Source organism: Phyllostomus hastatus, unplaced genomic scaffold (genome assembly GCF_019186645.2).
Source record: "Phyllostomus hastatus isolate PE091 unplaced genomic scaffold, TTU_PhHast_1.1 phas_contig_210, whole genome shotgun sequence".
In the NCBI taxonomy this organism is placed as follows: Eukaryota; Metazoa; Chordata; class Mammalia; order Chiroptera; family Phyllostomidae; genus Phyllostomus; species Phyllostomus hastatus.
The window spans coordinates 30582391-30604471 of record NW_025333737.1 but is presented as its reverse complement, the minus strand read 5'-3'; the positions used below and the strand labels follow the sequence as shown (position 1 = coordinate 30604471).

The following is a 22081-nucleotide window of genomic DNA, read 5'->3' as shown; positions in this document are numbered from 1 at the left end:
GACTTTTATAGGATGCTGAGGAGTGATTTATATAGATCAGCTCATGTAATCCTGTACTTGTGACTTAGGAGCTGTTAGTCATCGCCCCCATTTTATACGCAGATGAGGGGCCCCAGGCTGAGGTCACAGAGCCAGGAAGTGGCTGAGTGAGACTCGAACCCAGGCGCACGTCAACACAGAGCTCGCGCTCTTCGTGGCTGTGCCCGTCTCTCTGTTCGCACGCAGTCCCCACACCTGGAGTGACAGAGCTGCTACGTGAGAGCACCGCCCACAAAGATGATAAGCAGCTTTCTGAGAGCGGGGGTGGGGTGGGGTGGGGGCAGGCCCTGGGGCTCCTAGCTCTCGGCTGTGAACTTGAGAAATTAATTTTCGTTGTTCCGATACGGGCTCCACTACTGGATGTGTGGCCTTATGAGAATGTTAGGGCCCCGCTTCCCTTCACTCGGGCCAATTTGCAAAATGAGCCTGAGCTCAGGGAAAAGGAAATGCCCTTTAGGAGGATGCATTGGTTTGCTTGGGCCGCATAACGAAGCACCACAGCCTGGGCGGCTTAAACGCCAGAAACGTATTTTCTCACAGTCCTGGAGGCTGGAAGCCTGAGACCCAGGGGTCGGCAGGGCTGGTTTCCTCAGAGGCCTCGCTCTTGGGCTCATAGACCGCCGCCTCCGCCCTGTGTCTTCGCACGCTCCTCCCTCTGCAACTGCCTGTGTCGGATTCCTCCTCTTATGAAGTCACCAGCCACACTGAATCAGGACCTATCTGATGACCTCATCTTAACGTAGTACCTCAGTAAAGACCCCCTCTCTAAACACAACCACATTTGGAGGTACTGGGAGGTTAGGACTCCGACATATGAGTTTTTGGTGGATGCCCTTCAGCCCGTAAGAGAGAGGGGCTCAGCCACGCCTCCCTGAGGCCCTAGCCTTGGGGACCCCCCAGTCTGAGAAAGAGACACAGTCCCTGCCCTCGGGAAGTCCCCAGTCTCAAGCAGAGGCGAGAGAACGCACCCAGGTTCAGAAAGGAAGTGAAAAGTGACACCGTTCAGTCGGAGAAAGGTCAGTGAGCGGCCTGAGAATAAAGCCCATTACAGGCAGGGGAGTCGGGAGGGAGCATTTCTGAGAAGGGAGTCAGAAAGGAAAGGCTGTGGAAGATGAGGGGCCTGGAGGGGTGATGTGCGGGCTCTGTGGGAGCCAGGGTGTGTGTATGTGTGTGTGTGTGCGTTCACAGACCCTGGCTGTAGGGCCCAGGTCTCTACTAAAAACACCAACTCTTGCCACAGGCCGGGCGGCCAAGATAGCAGGGCGCATCTGGAGCCATGCGGGGCAAGGGTGGGGACAGCTTCACACACCGCCACCATTTGGGACTGTCAGCTGGCCGGGCCCTGGGCGCGGGGAGGTTGGGTTTCTGCAATCACCACCCTGGCCGGTGGCTGCTGCGTCTCCAGCAAGCGCCACATGCCTGCCTGTCACAGGATTGTCAGCGCCTGCCACGGGGCTGAGAACAGGGCTCTGGCTTCCCAAAATGTGACTCCAGCAGCCTCACTGCTGCCTGTCCCTAAAGGCCCGCCTGCTCTCCAAGACACGCCTGTCCCCAGGGGTTGGCTGCCCTGCATTTCTGACGCTCTTCCAGACACTCCCACCTTCTCAGGCAAACGGCTGCGTTTGAAACAGACCCCAGACCCCACCCATGGTGCTCCCTTTGCCATCCTCAGGTTGGGGCAGGTTGGGGCTCTCCAAAAGCTGGGGACTTGCAGCTGGAATAAAAGGCCCAGGCATCTCTGGGCCATTTTTTTTTTTTTTGAGATTTTAGACAGAGGGGGAAGGAGGAAAAGAAACATCAATGTGTGGTTGATGTTTCCCTCTACTCATGTACCCGCTACTGGGGCCCTGGCCTGCCACCCAGGCATGTGCCCTGGCCTGGGAATTGAACCGGCGACCCTTTAGTTCCCAGGCCAGTGCTCAAGCCACTGAGCCACACCAGCCAGGTCTGGATCTTGATCCCATCTTGCTCTTTCTATGTATTCACACCACTCAGCCTTTGTTGATTTGTCTCCCTCTCCACCTACTCAGGTATGAAGCGGCCGCTGAGCCCATCTCCTCCTGCTGAGAAGGAGCCCCCCATACCTGGAGTTGCTGAGTGCCCTCCCCCGCCCCCAGAGCCACCCAAGCCCAAGCGTGAGAGAAAACGGCCATCGTACACGCTGTGTGACGTCTGCAACATCCAGCTGAACTCGGCAGCCCAGGCCCAGGTGCACTGCGAGGGGCGGGCCCACCAGAGGCGGCTGCGGCAGCTCAGCCTGGGCAAGGCCCCCGCAGGGCCAGGTCAGTGCGGAGGGTCCCTGTGCCCACAGACTGGGCTCTGGGCCCCTCTGAGGGGCTCTGGGGTCTGTGGCTTCTCTCTGGGGGGTCCTTGGGTCTGGAGTGCCCTCAGTGAGTTTTAGGGTCTGAAGCCTTCCAGATGCCGGCAAGTTTTGTTCTGCATCTGGACGGCCCTCTTGGGGATTTCTCAGATTTGAGCGACTTTAGGTCTGAGGCATCCACTTGAGGTTGTCCTGGGTCTGGGGGCGGTATCCCTGTGGAATCTTGCGGGATCAGGACCCCAGTCTGGAGCGCCCCGGCAGGGAGGGTCTTTCAGACCAAGGCCTCACCTGCAGGGCATCCCTGGTTCCTGCTCCGGTGTCTGCAGGCTCAGCCGGTGCGTGCCATTGCAGCAGGGGTGGGAGTGGGGACGGACCAGGGAAGCCCTCCTTCCTTTGGCCACTGTACTCCTGGCCGGGATTTCTGCTTCTCCCTAGCTGGGGTGACATTGCCGGGGTTTGGCTTCAAGCACCAAGGGGCAGCTGGCTGCCAGGCAGATTTCTGGGGGAAATGGGTGAATGCATTCGTGAGGGTGATTCCAGCTGACAGGCACGCAGGGGCCGTGGGGAAAGTAAGGAGAAGCGGGCTTCCGGCTGGCTGGGGGGAACCAGCTCAGAACCAGGCCCGTGTAGGGGAGGCGGGGAGGGCCGGGACGTCCGCCTGGTTCCGGGAGACAGCTGCTGGAATCCTATCTTGCAGCCCAGGTCTGGTCGCTTTGCTGGAGGGCTGCCCTCTGGACTCTGAACAGGGCTGCCTGTTCTTTCGGTGCATGTTTGGGCACCCACTGTGCGTTCTCTGTACCGAGTCCCCGAGGCCTTGGGGCAAGTCAGTCCCAGTCTCCCTCTTCAGACCCCCCTCCCCGCCTCCCAGGCCAAAACGGAATCTGTCTTTTGGGCTGAGACAGATACAAAAAGAACAGATGAGTGTGTTGTGGACACTTTGTGGGACAGATCCCCAGCAACACGAAGGAGAAAGTCAGTTATACCCGAGGACAACAGGAAAGGCCCCCCGAAGGGAGCTTTGGAACGGGGCTGAGGGCAGAAGGGATGCCATAGGCAGAGGTCGCCGCATGGGCAAAGCAGGGAGGCTGGTGCCCGCTCCTCTGCCCGAGCCCTTGGGGACTCCGGGGCTGTGAGTGTACGTACGAGGGTATCTGACGGTGTGGGTGCTTCTGGAGTGTGTGTGTAAGTTTGGAATACACGCATTCATTCCTGAAATACCCGCAGACAACCTTCTGTAGCCAAGCTGCTGTTTGGGGGATCCGTCTTTTCCCCCAGCTGTAGTGCAATATTATTGACATAGAACATAATGTCAATTTAAGGGGTACAATGTGATGATTAGATACACCTATGTGTCATGAAATGATCACCACAGTACGAGTTAGTTAGCACCCCCATCCCCTGGGATATTTACGATTTTGCATGGGGGTGGCCATAACAGTTAAGATTTACTCTCTTAGTGACTTTCAATTATATAATATGGTATTGTTAATCTAGTCACCCTGCTGGGCCTGGCATCACAGACCGCATTCCTCTTAGACCTGGAAGGTTCTACCCGCTGACCAGTATCCCCCCACGTCCCCAGCTCTCCAGCCCCTAGCAACCACCTTTCTACTCTGCTTGCATGAGTTCGGCTTTTTAAGATTCTGCGTATGAATGAGAACATACAGTGCTTGTCCGGGAATCCATGTTTTTAAAGGGCAGCTTACCCGCCCGTCAGGAGAGCGCTGTCTAAACAACCCCGCACGCAGGGGCGCTTGTCCAAGGTGGCGTCGGGCTCCCTAGGGCTCACGCCGGGGCTTCGAGAAGTCAGAGGGAGCGGTGAATTGTCTGGCGTCAAGGAAAGCTTCAGAGGAGCGACCCTGAGGCTGGATCTTGGGGACGGAAAAGGGGCCCCAGGCGGGGAGAGGTGAGAGCACATGCCCTGCGGCCTGAGCCCTTGGCCGTCCGAGAGCAGCGGGCAGTGCTGGGCGCGTAGCCAGAGAGGAAGAGGCGCCGCCTGCGAGGGCCTCCCGGGCGGGCTGGGCACTTGGCCTAGGAACTGAAGGTGGTGGGTGTCCCTGGAGTGTTCTGAGCAGGAGTGATTAGTGTCTTTAGAGGTCTCTGGCAAGGGGAAGGGGAAGACTTGGGGGTACCTAAGGAAAAAGGGGGTGGGGCAGAGGAAACAAATTCTGGGGCCTTTCCGGTAGCAGAGCCATGAGGGCTTGGTGGCTGATGGAATGTGGGGGCCTCAGAGGCGGGGGAGGGGCCAAGGTGACTCTGGCTTAGGTGGTGGTGTGATGGACAGTTCCGTTATCAGAGGGGGCCCCCAGGAGGGACGCGGGTCTGGAGGACAGGGTTGGGCGGGGATGGCCAGTCCTGTGGCTCAGGAACACCGTCCTGCCCAGCCCCCCTCTCCCTCGGTCTCTTCAGGCTCTGCTTCGGGGCGGTGGTCCCTGTCCCCTTCCCTGCCCACCATGCCAGTGTGGGGACGGCAGGAGGGGTGTGAGAAGAAATATCACGGCGCCAGATACCCGTGGCCAGAGTCAGGCTGCCCAGAGGGGTGGGGGTGGGGACCCCCTTCCCCTGGTTTCCCTCTCCCCACAGTCCTTGTCCCCTGAGCACTGGGCAGGTGTGGGGACACCAGGAGACATGATGCCTGGTGTTCTTCTCCGGGTTGTTACATGGGACCTGGCGAGTCCCTGGCCCCCTCACCCCACCATGGCCTAGCCCTGCAGCCCCGTGCGGTCCGGTGTCGGCCCAGTGTGCGTGGCGCCAGCCCTCTGCCCTCAGTCGTGCTCAGTGCCAGCCCCCGGGGCCCTCGCCCTCTGGCGGGGGGTCAGCCACACGGCCAGACCTCCCAGCTGCCAGGCTCAGAGGAGTGAGCGGCCCTGTGGGAGCCTGGGGGTATGACAGCTGTGAGCAGGGCAGGGGTGAAGAGGCCTCAGATTTCTGGGAACCCTGGAATTCTGGGGCACCAGTGGGAGCAGCTGTTCTCCATTGGCCTGGTTACCCCTGAGCCTACTCCAGGCCATGACCCCCTGACATCCAGTCCCCTCCCACGAATGTCTCCTGTCTCCTGGACTCTCCGAGAGCTGGGGGTAGGAGAGGCAGCCCTCAGCCAGCGGAGGCTGGCAACTGCCCCTGCGGTTGCAGGTGCGGGGGAGTGCCTGGGCCCTGAGGACGAGGCCTCAGGGAGAGCCCCGAGGGTGTGGCTGAGCTCGGGGAGAGAGCCACGCCTGCTTCCAGGGAGGCCGGAGGGGCCCTTCGCACACCGCTTTGTTCCTAGACCGCCCCCGTTCCCGGGGTCCTCGAGGGAGGGTTGGGGGTGGGACCTCCTAGTCCGGCCAAGAGGCTCCCTCCCCGGGAGGCCTCCTGGAGCTGTCACTCTGATCAGCGGTCTGTGGGGCTGGCAGCTTGCACAGTGACAGGCCGTCACAGGCTGTGAGCGGGGGGCCCTCTCCTGCTCGTGCCCCTGAGGCTGTCTGTGGGAGGGAGATGCTGGGGTTTGGGGGGGCTCTGCCCTCTCTGAGCTTCCTCACCAGTACCTGGGTCAGAGGACTCCTACTCAGCCACACCCAGCTCCCAGCTCAGAGTGAACCTGAAACAGGTGCCAGGGGGCCCAGGATAGGGGAACAGCAGCCCCCCCACCCCCCCGGCGGTTCCCCTCCTCCAGGGACTTCCCCAGCCGTCCCATCCCGGCCCCCACCCTGTTGTCTCCCACACAGGAGACCCTTTCATTCTCAGGGACTGGGCTTTAGCCAGCTTGCACCGCAGCGGCTGTGGGCGCCAGAAAGCCCCGCCCCAATATGGCTGCACCCAGGGACCCCAGTGACCAACACACACACACACACACACACACACACACACACACACACCCCCCTAAGCAATTTTAGGGGTTCTTGTACATCTGCAGGGAAGAAGTTTGCTGGCTCAACCCTCCTAAATCCAACCCGTAGTGCAGTTGTTGGGCCAGCACGGGGCACAGGGGACACCTGGACCAGCAGCTGTGGCCTACCTCCTGTGCCACGCTGGGCACCTCCACGTGCAGCACGGCCTGCCCTCCGCACCCAGCCATCCCAGGTGTAGAGGATGACATCAGTCCTCACGGTAGACGCCGGGATCCTGGAGCTCGGAGAGCCTAAGCAACATACCCAGCGTCACACAGCTGGGTTCAGACCCCAGGGTCTTCTGACTCTAAATCCGGCCTCTCTCGCCCTCTGCCCCGGCTGCGGAGGCGGAGGCGGAGCCTGGATGTGTCTGGCAAGGGGAGGAGGGAAGGCCCAGAGCAGGCAGCCCCACTCCCAGGAGAGGATTCCTCAGGTGCTCAGGCCCCCTGGTCCCTGCTCTTGCTGTGTGCCTTGGTGTCCTCCTGTGTGCCTGAGAAATGGGGAGATGCCAGCCATTTCCCACTCTGCCGAGGCTGGCTAGGGGAAGGAAGGGGATCCTGCCAAAGCCAACTGGTCCCTCCCCTCCTCTCTTGGAAGGACTGACCCAGCCATCCAATCCAGGGCCTACCCTGCCTCCCATGATCCATTGCAACATAACCCCTGAGGGGAGAAAAGGGGCTTTCAGAAATGACTTACTGAAACGGCCAGGCGAGCCTTGGGTGCGAGCGCAGGGCAGACACCAAGGGGGACCGGAAACCAGAGACGGAGTCGGACTGTGGCTATCAGGGCAAAGACATCCCTGTGCACGTGGCGGCGGGGGGACCCGAACGGCAGGTGGAGGGCGTCCCTCGCCCTGCACCCTCAGACCTCCCTTAGCCCCCGTTCTGATCAGCCCCTCCATCTCCTGTCCCAGTCTTAGACTGCAGAAGCCTCTGGCTGCATCCTGAGCCCCAGAGATCAAAGACCTTGAGCTGGGTCATGCCTGAGTCACTGGCTTGATGAGCTCCTCACCCCCCACCCCCCTCCCTGCAGATAGATTAATTTCAGTCCCATCAGGAGGCCCCGGAAGCCCTCCAGCCTGCCCCCCACCTCTTCAGCATCTCCCCGGGTTGCTGGTTCCTCCTCAGTCCCTCCCCCCAACCCCTCCTGAGGCCTTGGGGTGCGTATTGAGGAGAGCCCGTGCTCCCCCGCGGCCTCTGAGGAGTCCTTGCAGTCTCGCCCTTGCCTCCTCTGCGGTTCTCCTGAAGTGGCAGGTGACAGAAGCACGTCTCACCCTCCTAGACGGCCCGCACGCCCCCTCGGCCACGTGTGAACCTGACCATCAGCACCTCCCCCAGGGACCGCCAGGCCAGGCCAGGCCAGGCCATCTGGGGGGAGAATTTAGGGGGCTTAGCTCAGATCCCTGCCCCGGCGGAAGACAAAGGTTCCGTCTGTGTCTCTAGGTGGGTTAATTAGCTCTGGGCTTGAGTTTCCTTTCCTCCCCACACCAGCAAGGCCCCCAGAGCCTCTTCCTAACAAACCTGTTTTCAGGAGCTGTGGCTGCCAACCCCTCCCCGGACCTCCTTTGCAGCTCAGGCACTGGCTGCTCCAGAGATTACAGGTTATTGTCTGGGGGAGACAGGATGCTGAGGGGGGTGGGGGGGCTCGCGCCGGGACCCAGGCTTGGAATGCGAGGCTGGATCCAGCTGTGGGTTGGCTGTCTCCTCTGCCCCATCCGCCCCCCTCCCCGCCAGCCGCCAGGTGCTCAGGTGAATAGAGAGAGGCAGCCTGTTTTCAGGAAGAGGAGGCCAGCGAGGGGCAAATGGAGGGGAGGAAAGGCAGGGGGTAGGGGGTGGAGAGGAAGGGGGGTGAAGGCAGGGGAGAGGTGTCCGAAGTTCTTGCTGCTCGGACGACCACCGCCACCCTTGCCTGGCGCTGCTCCGGTGGCGGGTCCCACAGTCTGGATTAAGAGGGGCAAGCCACGGGGGCTCCCTCCCCCCACTGCCACATCGGGCCAACACTGGGACAGGGGGGTGACACCGCTCTGAGCCTCAGTTTTCCCTTCCTCGAAGAGGGTAGATTTAAGGGGATGGTGGGCAGGCTAGTCAGGCTGGGCAGGAGAAGGGGCTCCCGGAGCAGTGCGCCCTGAGGCAGGGCTTCAGAGTTCAGCAGCAAGGGCGGGCCGGCCGCAGGCAGAGAGGCGCTGGCGGCACCTTTGCAGAGGGGTCTGGCCGGGGTCGCCCGTTTGCTTCGGTGTAAGAGGCACCAGGTGGGGCACCAGGCGGGTACTCCCCGGGAGTCAGGGCCGTGGGTGCTCCCTGACACTCTCCCCATCCCCAGTCTCCGTGTTTGCCCCCTGCTTTGCCCCCGGGAAGGACGTGCCGGGCTCTTTCTCCCCCTGGTAGGGATGAAAGGAGCCAGGGACTAGGCAGCTCGCTCCTGGCTGGGGGAGACAGGACCTGGTCACCACCGCGTTCCAGGCGGGAGCAGGAGTCCCTCCCTCGCTCCCTCCCCTCCTGTCCCTCGCAACCCCCGCCCCCTCCCCTCTGTCACTCTCTGGCTGGGTTTCATTTGCTCTTCACTCTGCTCAGCGGTGCCCACGAAGAAGAGAATGCTCTTGGGTGAGTACCGAGGAGACGGGAAGCGGGGTGCGGAGGGGGCTTGGAGACCAGAAAGGGCCTCTTCCCTCTCCCAGCCCCATCCTTTCCCTGCTGTTCTTGGCCCCCCAAAAGTTGTCTGTTGAGAGACTCCCATACCCAGTTGACTCTTGGTACCTTTCCCTAGGTCCAGGGCTAGGCAGGGGAGCCCCCGCCCTGGCTGGGGACAGAGCTGGGGGTGGGGGTGGCAGGGACAATCGGGGAGTCACAGGACCACCCCGCAGGAATGAAGTGTGCGCTGCACGTTGGGGCAGTCGCAGGGCCGGGAGCCTGTGTCCAAAGTTCCCTGTATCAGATCTCCCCTCCAGCGGCCTCTGAGGGCTGGCTGGAGCCTCAAGGGGGGGCAGGGGAGGGGGCTGAGGAGGGAGCCGTTACCAGAGAAAGAGGGAGAAGCGGACCGAGGGAGACAGGCCGACACCCAGGGGCCCCTACCTGAGATCCAGCCACTGCGCTGGAATCAGAGCCGATGCCCCGCCTCAGCCCCAGTCTGCCCGCCCACCTCTCCACGCTGGGGCTGTCCGATCCTCTCTGGGGGAGACAACCAGCACCTATTAAGGGGCCCTGTTGGGAACCCCTTCCATGGGGCAAGGGCTGGAGGTCATGGGGCTAAGGCAGGGTCCCTCTTGCGACTGGGCTCGGGGTGTCTTCCTCCAGCGCGGGAAGGAGCGGGCCTGGGACATCACCGCCTCCCGAGTGCTGGCTGGCTCGGACGGGTTTGGGGGCTCTGGAGGATGTGGGGGAAGGGGGGGCCCCTTGGACTTGGTGGGAGTAGGCAAGCAGCGGGTCTTGGTTCAATCTCCCATTCCTTGCCTTGGGCTCTCTCTCCTTCCTGCACTTCCACTTTCTTCGCAGAGTTTTGGTTTTATCTGCGGTAGAAACGGCAACTTTTCTATTTGCGGTGTGTGTGTGTATGCCTGAGGTGAGCAAGGGAGAGGGGGTGGGGGGCTGAAGGGAACCCACCCTCTGCCCCTGTGACCCGAGGGAGAAAGAGAAAGGGACTCCGTGTGTGGCCACATGAGCCTGTGTGCGTGTCGTATGCATCCAGGTTTGCAAGTGAGGGGCGCACACGCACCTGCCTCGGAGCGTGTCTGCGCGCGGACCTCTGCGTCCGTGCCTCTCTGTGATGGTGCGTGCCGCCGCGTGCCTGCTGTTCCGAAACGTCTGCGTGTGCCTTTCTAGGGGCCTGTGCGTCCTCGCGTGCCTGTCCCTCTGGGAATATCCAGGCTGAGCGCATCCTTGTCGAGCCTGCCCGGGTGTGTACGTGCGTGCTCGTGCGTGGCCTCTGTGCCTGACTTGGCCCCCGGCCAGCACGGGTACCCCTCTCTGCGAGGGTACGGCCTCTGCGTGTGAATACATCCGTGTGCATACAGGGTGTCCTCACGGGGAGACGCGTGTGCCCGGGAGCCTGGGCCCGCAGCCATCTGTGTGTGTGTGGGCCTGTGGACCTCCGTGTGTCCCTCCTAGTGGTGGCACAACAGCAGAATGTGGTCTCCCCAGAGCCTCTCCTGGGGGTGGCAGCCGGGGCGATGTTATTTCAGGAGTCCTCCGTCCCTGTCCCTGTCTCCTGCCCCGGCCTCAGCTGGACCCCTGGGGGTGGCCTCTTTTCTGCCACACAGTCTGATTCGTTCACGTTTGACCGAAGCAAAATCCCACCCTCTTGAGGCAGCCTTCCAATGAGCTGTGGGTCCCAGCTGCGACCCCCCTGGCCGGGGTTGGGAGGGACTGCTCTGAGTCACTCGGCCGAGGCAGAGCTGTTCTGCTGCAAAACGTACTCAGAAAAGACCCTCTACACCTAACCCGCTCGTGGGTAGAGAACTTGAGACCTGCCAGGCTGTGCAGTGCCTTCCTGGGGCAGGCGTGCGGGCTGTGGTGTCTCCCTTCAAGCGGTCACACGTGTGTGTGCATGTGCCACAACTCACGCACCATCCCAGCGGCCCTGGGGGCCGGGTTCACGGTGAACGTCCGAGGCAGGCAGTGGGCGGCGCAGAGCAGCACAGGGTGAAGGGGGCTCCGGGAAGTTCCCAACAGCCTCCAGCGAAGCCCTGACCTCTGACCTCTGACCTCAAATCCACGTGTACCCTAGGCCTTGTGTGGGAGAGGAGGGGACCCAGTCCTGAGGGGCTGAAGGGCACTTCTGGGTGCCTTTGTGCTGACTGGAGGGGAGACCGAGTCACCAAGTGCCCCAGCAACCCCACTTCCAATGACCTCCACACTCAGCAACTCAATTGGTCCTCAGACCCATTTGGGTCCTGCCCTTTCCCCTTCACCGGGGTGCAATTCCCATTTCGCAGGTGAGGAAACTGAGGCTCTTGGCCACGTGTCCAGCCCAAGTCCCCTTCCGAGCTCCACTGCAGGTCTCCAGACTCCAGGTCGGGAAGGGTGGGGGCGCACAAACCCACAGCCCTCCCGCAGGGAACTCCCACCGTGGGGAGGGGCCCCTGCCCACCTGAGCATTCCAGGAAGAGGTCCCTCCTCCCTCTCCCTGACACGCCATTTCCTTCATCCCCGCTACAAATAACTACAAATAACTCACTGGATTAAAACTCTGAGCTCCCAGCTCAAACACCTCCTGAGGTTCCCCACCCGGCCGAAAGTCAAAACCCCCAGCATTCACTGCGAGCCGCCCAGCAGCAGGCGCTGCCCAGGGCACACTCAGCCCACCCCCCACCGCCGCTCCACCTGGACCTGTGTGAGCCTGCCCCCCACACTGTCAAATGCCCGTGTCCTGCCAGTCCCCCTGCCTGGAATGCCCCTCCTCTGGTAACATGTCCCTGGCCCCGCTGTGAAAACTAATTGACTCTCCGGGAGACCTTTGGGCTTACTGCCCACTCCTCTGTGATCCAAACATTTTGTTCATAACCCGCAGAACACTTGCTAGACTGGAGCCTCCATCCACACGCTCTCCCTGGTTTGGCACTCCCCCTGGGAGCTCTCCCCTGTGAGCTCCTCTGGGAGTGCACGGATAGTTGTGATGAATGAATGACTCCTTCCTGCGTCTAATCTCAGTAGCTCCTGCTGCAGTGCACACGGCGGGGTGGGGGGCGGGGGAAGGATGCGGGTGACCTCGGGCTATGCGCGCACGCCACACCGCGGCTGGGACACAGCGGGACGGCAGAGGGGTGCTACTGGGTGAACCCCAGGGTGGGGGTCGCCACCACCCGGCCTGTGACCCCGGCAAGCGCTGGCTGCTGGCGCCTCTTCGCCGCGTTTACCAGTAGTGGCTGCTGTCGCTCGGTGAAGCCCAAGGAGACCACAGCCAGAGCGTCCGCCGTGCAAGATGGTGGCTCCAGTGTCTCTGCGAGTCTGTGTGGGCAGGACTGGGGCTGGGCGGGGCTGGGCGGGGCGCCCCCTCCCAGAGCTGCCGGGCAGAGGGCGGATGAAAGGGGCTGTGGGCCCTGCGTGCGGGCGTAGGCTATCGCCAGTCTGGGACCAGTACCTCCGACAGACCCATCTGAGGGATCCTCCCCCACGTGCCCCCCAGAAGAAGTTCCCCAACCCTCTGAGTCTCCATCCCCGGAGGAGGGGCCAGGCATGCTGGGGGCCTCAGCCTCACCCGGGCTGCCGGGGAAGGGGTCGCCCACCTCTTCTCTGCCAGGAGCTTAGACTCTTTTAGTGGGGTCCCAAAAGGATGGCGCCCAAAGGAGGTTGGGGAAGAGGCCGGGGACTACCATCCTGGGGCTAAATAAACCCTACATTTGAGGCTTACATGCTGGGCGAAGTGGGGGTGGCAGAGCTAGGCACTGTGCCCCAGGGCCCGGCAAGTCGTGCCTGCTCCCACCCCGCTGACCAGGGTGCGAAGAGGCGCAGGGGACCTGGGTCTGAGGCGTGCGTCTCCTTGGACCACACTCTGCCCGGCCTGCTTCCCTCGGGTCGGGGTGGGGGAATATCCAAGACCTTTGTCTATTTTTCTTTCCTGTTTTGTTTTTTGAGTGGCACTGTCCAATAGAAGTTTCTGAGATGTTGTGAGCATTCTCGGTCTGAGCTATGTAATGCAACAGCCACTAGTCACGGCCCACAGGTTGCTATTGAGAATCTGAACTGTGGCTAGTGCGACTGAGAAGCTAAATTTTAAATGTTGTAATTTAATTCTGATTTATTTATTTGTTTATTTTTAGAGAGAGAGGAAGGGAGGGGGTAAGAAAGGGAGAGAAACATCAGTATGTGGTTGCCCCTCGTGCACCCTCCAGCAGGGACCTGGCCTGCAGCCCTGGCATGTGCCCTGACTGGGAATTGAACTGGCGACCCTTTGGTTCGCACGCCGGTGTTCAATCCACTGAGCCACACCAGCCAGGGTGCGATTCTGATTAATTTTAAACAGCCACATTTGGCCAGCAGCTACCGTATCGTATTGGACAGTGCAGTTGTAGAATCTCCATCTTTCCGTGCCTCCTTCCTACCTACTCTTTTGACCTTTTATCAGAAACACCCCAGGCCTGACAGTCGTTTTGTCCCCTCTGCAGAGCGGGGCAGGAGAACCCGTTTCTCGGGGCAGGGAAGGGATCTGACAAACTCGGCCTTGCACCTCCTCCCCCTTCTAAGGTGCTTTGGGTGATGGGCTGGACAAGGTCACTGAACTGCAGGATTTTAGGAGGAAACAATGTCAAAAGGCAGCTGTTTCAACCACCCAACAGGCACCCAAGGGTCCATGCCACTGCTCCTGCCTGAGAGCCCAGGCGTCCTTATTCACTCACTCCCCAGATTTTGTGGTATATGTGCTGGGTCCCCTTCTCTTGGGTTCTGGGGTTGAGAGGGAGAGAGAGAGCGAGAGAGAGAGAGAGAGAACACCAAAACACCAAGCAACAGAACTGCACAGAGATAAGTAGATTTGTAATCTGTGGGGAGTGCAATGGAGGGAACAAATGGGTTAGTGACAGGAAGGGAGGGGACCTCCTAGGAAGGGAGAATTAGAGAAACCTCTGAAGAGGGGCCAGTTAAGCTAAGACCAGAGGGGAAGTGGAGCGTGGGAACATTCTGGAAGAAAGCACAGCATGTGCACAGGCCCTGAGGACGGGAACCTGGCACGCTGGAGCAACCAAGAAAAGGCAGGTATAGCTGGAAGGGGACGGATGGACAAGTGGCTGCCAGCGAGAGCAGCAATGCCCGGGCCTTTGGCAGTCGTGGAGCAGGATTCTGGCCCTGGCCTCAGAGCCACGGGCTGCAGTGGAGGGTTTCAAGCAGGGTTTTAAAAGCCGCCTCTGGCTGCTAGGGTTTGAATGGCGCACAGACGGGTATGAGCGGAAACCCAGAGAGCCACCAGGAAGCAACTGGCATAGTCCAGGCAAGAGAGGCAGGTAACCCAGGTGCGAAGGGCGGCAGCGGCGGCAAGAGAAGGGATGAGTGAGAGGTGGACTGAGGAGGTGGAGTCCACCAGGGCCTGCTGGTAGACCAGGTGTTGGAAGTGGAGAGAGTGCGGCTTAAAGGGGCATGCTTCTGCCCAGAACGCCTGGGTGGCAGGACGGGCCGTTTCCTGGACTGGGGGCACCAGGGAGAGGAGCATATTTTGTGGGGACACAGGGAGAGTTCCATTAGACAAGCCAGGAAGGTGGTTGGGTGGAGAGGTGAGCTGCCCTGCGGGGTGGCCCAGACTGGGGCTGTGTATTTCAGAGTGTCCTGTAGAGATGGTCTCGAACTCTCTGGAAAGGCTGAGGTTGGGGACAGGAGGTGGAAATGATAGAACAGGCCAAGGGGTGGCTGATGTGAAGGAAAATCAGGAATGTAGAGAATCCTGGAAGCTAAGGGGAAAAAATGTGTTTCAAGGACAGCGTGGGGAGCAGTGCCGAATGCCACTTAAGGGTCCAGGGGAAGAGGACCAACGAGGTTCACCCCCATGTGGCAACCTGGAGTGCCTGCCCTTACCCTGAACAGCTGTGCCCGGAATTCGACTCATCTGCCCTTATTTCACCCACCCACCAAGTGCCAGGGGCCGCACGGGGCGCTGGGGGTAGTACCAGGTGGACACGACAGTCGCTGCTTCCTCAGAGCGAAACTCGTCTAGCCAATGGCCTCAGAAACAGGAGGCTCTTTCACGTAGCCAAAATAAATCCTTTCATTCTTTTCAACGACCGTCTTGTGCCGAGAGGCATCTGCGTGTCCAGCCCTGTACAGAGACCTAGAGATCCGAAAATGAACAAATGCGGTTTCGGCCTTCCAGGAACCAAGTGCGGAGGTGCAGGGAGAACTCTGGCACTTGCCATGCTGGACTGTGAAGAATTACCCACGGGGAATTATGGGAGACAGGAGGGCAGACACCAGCCTAGGGGATGTCCGAGCTATTCTCCGAGAACAAATAGGAGTGATCCAGGGAAAGAGGAGGGGTGGGGAATTGCAGGCTCAGAAGATGAAGGCAGGAGCTAAAGTAACAGTCCTGTGTGGGGATGGAAAGCATCTGGAGTTGGCCGAGCAAACAGGAGTGACTGATGGATAGGAGGCTCCGCAGGTGTGCAGAGGCTTGGGAGGGGACGGCCATGGTGAGGTGTGTAGACTCACTCAGGCAACAGGACACCACTGACGAGGCAGAAGCAAGGGAGTGACAGGCGGATTTGTGGGTGGCCTTGCTCTCTGGCTGCTGCAAGACAGACGAACCTGGGGGAGCGGCTGCAGAGGTGGAGGCAGCTGCGTAACCCAGCGAGACGGTGCAGGCCAGAGTCCCAGTGTGGCCTGTGGGGTCCGGAGGACTGGGGATCTAATCCTGCCTTGGGCACTTACTGCTTGTGGGCCTTGGGCGAGTCACACAAAGTCTCTGAGCCTCAGTCTCTTCCTGTTCAACATGAGGACAATGCCACCCTCCGAGTCTCTGCAAGAGGAATCCTGGTCTCCTCTTGGAGTCACTGCAGAGCGCACAGCACAGGGTCTGAGCTTGTTCACGCTCCGTACATGGTAGTTACTGGCATTATCCGTAGGCACAGAGAGGAGGGGACAGGCAGGTTTCAGCCATCAGCTGGATAATGGCCTTCTGGTCCTGAACTGCTCCTTCTGGCCTTGCGCCCTGGGTAGGGTGGGGGGGTAGAGTGAGGGACATACAGGCAACCAGCCCGGTCTCTTCAATCTGGGGCTCAGCCCCCACTTCTGGGGTCCCCTCCCCAAAACCTCATCCCCCGTGTGCGTGCGCCCATGTGCGCGAGGAAGAGAGCACCAGAGAAAAGCAAATCCAGTTCCTCGGTCCTGTGGCTCCGGAAGCTCAGCTCTGTGCTCGCTTCCTTCTGTTGAAATGACTGACTGTGGCCTGGAGGGATCCGTCATCCTCTGGGCGACGACTCAGGAGGTCTAAATTGTTGCTCTGGCTCAGAAATGACTCCTGGGTCCTGAGAACCACTCTGTCTCTGGGACTCAGCGCCCCCACCCACCTACAAAATGTGGCTGCATAGATGGTGCCAGTCTTTCCAGCTCTGAGTTGTGGCTGCTTCAGCTGTCAGCACCGGTCAATGCCTCGTCCTGGGTGGAGGGAGAGCCTCAGGTGGGGGACTCAGGCACCCATCCCTCCCCACTTTGGATAACTGCTCTGTGGCTCTTTGCATAACCCCACCCACTCCCAGTAGCTCTTTCGCATTGGGCCCCGCCCACCCCTCAGCCCGGGAGAGCTCTGGGGCGCACGAACCCACGGCGGACTCCCTAACAGCCTCCCTTGTCTCTTTCGTCTCCAGTCTCCCACCGGCGGAGCGGGAATAGACTTTCCCAGCTAAGTTAGATGGACGGTCCACGTTAGTCTGGCAAGCTGCCCCTCTCCTGCCTCCCCACCAGCTCCCCTTGTCAAGGGAGGTGCCTCTGTGTGTGGCAGGGGTGGGGGTGGGGTGGGGGTGGGGTGGGGGTGGGGTGGGGGTGGAGCTGGGGAGGGGTCAGAGCATTTGGGAGGGAATTGGGGGCGCCCTGCCCCTGGAGCAGGAATGGTGCCCCCGGGGAAGAAACCAGCTGGAGAGGCCTCCAACTCCAACAAGAAGTGCAAGCGTTACCTCAACGAGCACTGGAAAGAGGAGTTTCCCTGGCTGGACTTCGACTCCCAGAGGGAACTGATGTTTTGCCTCGAGTGCCGCCCCGCCAGGCTCTGGTGAGGAACAAGCACGGCAAAGCCGAGAACGCCTTCACCGCGGGCACCGACAACTTCCAGCGCCACGCTCTGCTGCGCCACGTGACCTCGGGGGCCCACCGCCAGGCTCTGTCAACGGGGGCCAGCCCACCTTGGAGGCCGGGGGAGGAGGGGCCTACCCAGGCCTGGCAAGCACCCCTCCCTCCAGGGGCGTCAAGGTGGAGGTGGACCTGGCCAAAGTGGCTGTGCTGACTGCTGTGTACTGCATGGCCAAGGAGGACGTGCCTGATGACCGCTGCTCTGCCCTGCTGGAGCTACAGAGGTTCAACCTGTGCCAGACACTGCTGGGCACAGAACGTGGCAATTACTACAGCCCCAGGAGGGTGAGGGACATGCAGGTGGGTGGCAGCCAGAGGTGGGGGGAGGGCTTGGGGAGGGAGGACATTGAGCCCTCTGGTCCAGTGCCAGCATGCCAGGCCCCTGGGCAGCGGCCAGAGCGCTTCATTCATACCTTCACTGGTCAGAGCCTTCACGGAGAGCGCTCTGCGTGCCAGGCCCCTGGGCCAGCTGCGGGGAGCGTGGTGCTGAAGCGGCCAGACCAGGTCCTGTCCTCGCGGGCACAGCAGCGCTCCCCTCGCTACCTAGACCAGAGAGAGCCAGCTGGTGGCCCCGGGGGGCTTGACTGGCCCACGGAAGTGTTTTGTTGGTTTTCCCAGTGTGTTTTGAAAAACTTAAATTCACTTCCAAGTCTAACAACATGAAAGATTACATATGAAAATCTGGATTTGTTACTTGTACTGAAAAACTGGGTCCCGGTGCTCTCGGGGCCTGAAATGGTGGAGCTGGAGCAGGCATGCACGTCCGCATTCCCTTTGCTTTGTCCTCGGCCCATGTCAGGCTCAGGGTCACCCCTGTGGCCCCCGCAGCATGCAAAGTGCAGCTCTGTCCTAGGCGCTGGTTGTGCGAGTCCTGGGCGCTGGGAGGTGGGGGAGGTGATCTCATCTTGCAGAGAGATGAGAGACAGGCAGTGCATGGCTGGGGTCCTGTGTTGCTGGCCGGGAGTGGGGACTGAACACGTCCACCAGCGAATCCCGGAGCAGCGGAGAGGAGGGAGATCCCCGGGGACAAGGCAGACGAGTGATGCTGTAGAAACACGCACAAACCGAACTCTGTAGAACCTTTATGGTTCATAAAGCATTCGACATGTCTTTTTTGTTATTATTATTTTTTATTTTTTTAAAGACTTTATTTATTTATTTTTAGAGAGGGAAGGGAGGGAGAGAGAGAGAAACATCAATGTGCGGTTGCTGGGGGTCATGGCCTGCAACCCAGCCATGTACCCTGACTGGGAATCGAACCTGCGACACTTGTTGTTATTATTATTATTTAAAGATTTTATTTGTTTTTAGAGAGAGGGGAAGGGATGGAGAAAGCCAGAGAAACATCAGTGTGTGGTTGCCTCTCACGCCCCCAACTGGGGACCTGGCCCACAACCCAGGCATGTGCCCTGACCAGGAATCGAACTGGCAACCCCTTGGTTCACAGGCCAGCCCTCAATCCATTGAGCCACACCAGCCAGGGCGCATTTTACATTCCTAAGCACAACAACAAAAAATTACATTTATAACTCACAACAACCTTTGGAGGAGATTGGGGACACCTATTAGCCCGATTTTAGAACTGAAGAAACGGAAGCTCAGAGAGGTGAAATGATTGGCCCAAGGTCACACAGCCAGTACATGGCAAAGCTGGGATTAGCCCCTAATTCTGATGCTAAGGCCTGAGCTCTTTCTGCCACCCTGTACTGTCTGCCTCCTGTTCTCAGGACAAGTCTAACCGCCCTCCTCTGCTTCTCTCTCTGGCTGTCCCAGGTGGCCATCGCTGGTGTCTTGCACGCAGAGGCCTGCCAGTGCCTGCAGGCGGCCCCCTACGTGGGGCTGGTGTTAGACAAGACCACGGACTGTCCTGAGTCCCCCAGTCTGGCCCTGTTTGCCACTTCGGCGTCCCCCTGCGACGGCCAGCCTGCCACCACCTTCCTAGGAAATGTGCAGCTACGGGAGGGCGAGGCCACTGCTGGCCAACTCCTGGACGTCCTGCAGGCCTTCGGCATGTCTGCACCCAAGCTGGCCTGGTTCAGCTTGAGCCTCCCCAGGGACCGCCTGGGGGGTGTGGGCCTGCAGCTCTGGGCCACCTGCCCACTGCCTCTGGAGGTCCACGGTCTCCCCGGCCGGCTGGCCCCCAAGCCCCTGGCCTACCTAGGTGAATATGAAAATGTCCTGGATGCCCTGTTCTGCCTCCACGGCCGCCCCAGTCACCACATGGTCCCTGCACTCCAGACGGCACTGGACCTTGTGGCCGTCGACCTGGCAGGACCCCGGCCAGTGCCCTGGGCCTCCTTGCTGCCTGTCGTGGGAGCAGTAGCTGAGGCTTGGCCCTGCCTGGTGCCCACGCTGGAGGCCTCTGCCCCTGCCTCACCAGCAGCTAGGGCCCTGGCCCTCGCCCTGCGCCAGTTCACCTTTGTGGCCTTCACCCACCTGCTCCTGGACACTCTGCCCTGCATGCAGAAGCTCACCTTTGTCCTGCAGCCAGAAGACTTGGACTTGGCCTTGCTGCAGCCCCTGGTGATGGCAGCTGCCGCCTCACTCCAAGCTCTGCAAAGCTCCGGTCGCACACACCTCTAGGGCTTCCTGCAGGAACTGGCATCCTCCAGCCCGGACTTGGGCGGTGGGCACTGTACCTACCGTGGCCTGGAGCTGGTTGGCTACTCCAAGGCTGCAGTCCGGGGCTTGGAGCAGCTGCAGGGGGCCTTCTTGGACTCCATGTGGAGCGGGCTGCGGGACTCCTACCCTGCACCCTCGCTGGACGCTGCAGCTACGTTTGCGCTGATCTTCGGTCCCCACCGTTACCCACAGGCACCTGAGGAGTTGGGCACGTACCGCGAAGGGGCGCTGCGGCTCCTGCTGCGTGTCTACGCCCGGGCTGTGGTGCGACTTTACGCTCTTCAAGCGCGTGGTCTGCAGCCTGGGGCAGCTGAGCCCACGGGCTCTGTGCTCCAAGCTGGCATGCGCACACTCCGAGCTACACGAGCTCTTCCCCAACTTCGCAGCCCTCGCCACCCTGGCCTTGGCATTGCCCGCGGGCGCTGGTCTCCTGGACAAGGTCGGCCGCAGCCGGGAGCTGCGGTGGTGGGGGCAGGGCGGGGCAGGGGAAGGCTGAGGCGACCCTGTGGTCAAGATCGCTGTGGATGGTCCCCCACTGCACGAGTTTGACTTTGCGATGGCCATGAAGTTCTTAGAAAGTGGGTGGGAGGAGGGGCTGCTGGGATCGAAGCTCACGGGAGGGTGGCCTCCTTCTTTCTAACCAGCCAGCCTGGGTCCCTGGGCACTCAAGGGCCAAGCTGGACTTGACCATGCTGCATCCGAGCTGACTCACTAACTGTGACCTTCCACCCACCTTCCCCATGCTTCCTCTGCTCCACGCTGAGTACTACCCCAGCCCCGTGGGCTGTGGAGGAGGGGTGGTTCAAGGGGGATCTGGCAAGTGGGCAGAGTATGCTAGGCTCTGGGGTACCCTAAATATTTTTCCCGACCATTCTAGAATTCGGTGAGGAGTAGCTCACCCCTTTCCCCCTGGACTCATCTCAAGTTTCGGCCCTAAAACGTTGGGGGTGGGGGTTCTTGGTGCGGGGGAGGAAGACGGCGTCTCCAGAATGAAGGGATCGAGGGAAAGAAGAGTCGATGGGTCCTTGACTGCTTCTCAGCTCCCCGCTGGCAGCACCTCTTCTGATGTGACTGGGCAGGAGCAGATGGCTGGCCTTGTTTCCGACCCGCCGCACAGCACAGCACCGCTCTGTGCGCAGGCTCTCGGCTGGGGGGGTGGGGGGTGGCCGTGGCACCCTCGCTCCCCTTCTCACCCCTAGGCCACCTGAGGCTTTTCTGTGTGTGACCATAGCGTATAGAGACACACCGGTCTATAAACGTGAAATAAACCTATCTTTCATAGTGGTCACATATACATCTGAAAGGACTTCTTTTCATTTTGACAGGGTCCAAAAAAGTCCCAAATGAACTGGATTTGTTTCTTTTTTCTTTCTTTCTTTTTTTTTTTTACTTCTTGAAGCCTGGTGGTTCTCCCAAGTTCCTTGCCTCAGAGCTGTAAGACCAAAGACTGTGAAACCATGGTGCCATCCCCCTCCCCCCAACACTGAGCCCTCCCCCCACTCCTATCCAGGCCAGACCCAGGGATGCATGCTATTGGAGGGCTTTTTGCCTCCTGTGGAAGCAGCTGGGGCCTCACCAGAGCTGGGGGACACATTCATTCAGCTTCCAAGGGTTCCCACCCCCCCCCTGCGGCAGCCCTTGCTGAGAATGATGTGGGGGTCTGGAGTGGGGGAGTTAGAAGAGGGGAGGGGGTCTGACGTTTCCCCAGGCCTCCAGGGTTTGGGTTTAATTTGCAATAAAGAGGAAACTCAGCTCACGTGCCGTCTCCATGGTGGTGCGTGTGTGTCGGAAGCCCAACCTGACACCTCTGTCCCTTCCCTTGGCTTGACTCCCCTTGGGGGGTTCAACTGGGCCCCTGTAGGGGTGGGAGGGTCATCCTCCTGGGCCGCGAGCCTTATGCTGTGGATTCCCTGCTTCTGCTTCCCCGGTAGTGGAGGGGAGAGGCACAGAGGTGGGCTGTAATAACCACCCTGGGCTGGGCCAGTGCTCCTTGGTGGAGAGGGAGACGGGGGCTCTGCCCTTCCGACTGCGCAGGTGTGCTGGCCCTGCGGCTCCCGTTTCAGACCCTGCCCTTCTCCCTCCTGCAGCAGGCCCGGCATCCAGCACCCCCAGCCCTCTGCTGGCCTCCCTGCCCCTGCCCGCCAGGCCTCTGCAGCCCCCGCTGGACTTCAAGCACTTGCTGGCCTTCCACTTCAATGGTGCTGCCCCGCTCAGCCTCTTCCCCAACTTCAGCACGGTAGGGGCGGGGCCCGGTAGGGGCGGGGGCCGGTGGGCGGGCGCATGCAGCTAGGCCGGGGGGTGGGCCGGGAAGGTGGGCTTGGCAGGGAAGCTGGGTCTAACCGGAAGCTCATTCTCCTCCAACACCCCCAAGGGACTAGGCGCTCCCAAAGTAGAGACCACCTGGGCCCCGCTCTCTGGGCCAAGGAAGTAGGAGGCGCCCTCAGCTCCCCCAGTTGCTGGGACATTAGGGACTGCACTGC

The 22081-nt window shown here is 60.6% G+C and overlaps 2 protein-coding genes across 9 annotated transcripts in view; both read left to right on the top strand.

Annotated features, from left to right (window-relative positions):
• ZNF385C (zinc finger protein 385C) overlaps nucleotides 1-22081 on the top strand; it is a 52416-nt gene that overhangs the window by 21645 nt on the left and 8690 nt on the right. For 6 of the 8 annotated variants that reach the window (XM_045836490.1, XM_045836491.1, XM_045836488.1 and 3 more), the window contains exons 2-3: nucleotides 2070-2321; nucleotides 21689-21837. In XM_045836490.1, coding sequence (XP_045692446.1) covers nucleotides 2072-2321; nucleotides 21689-21837 — 399 coding nt within the window. In that variant the 5' untranslated portion in view covers nucleotides 2070-2071. The remainder of the gene's footprint in view (nucleotides 1-2069; nucleotides 2322-21688; nucleotides 21838-22081) is intronic. The other 2 variants (XM_045836492.1, XM_045836495.1) reach the window with 1 other exon arrangement.
• On the top strand, nucleotides 16715-20825 carry CUNH17orf113 (chromosome unknown C17orf113 homolog). Its single transcript, XM_045836487.1, is given in 5 exon segments — nucleotides 16715-16888; nucleotides 16891-17008; nucleotides 17011-17279; nucleotides 18753-19867; nucleotides 19869-20825. Coding segments are annotated over 5 exon segments (2022 nt in total). The 5' UTR covers nucleotides 16715-16741; the 3' UTR covers nucleotides 20242-20825.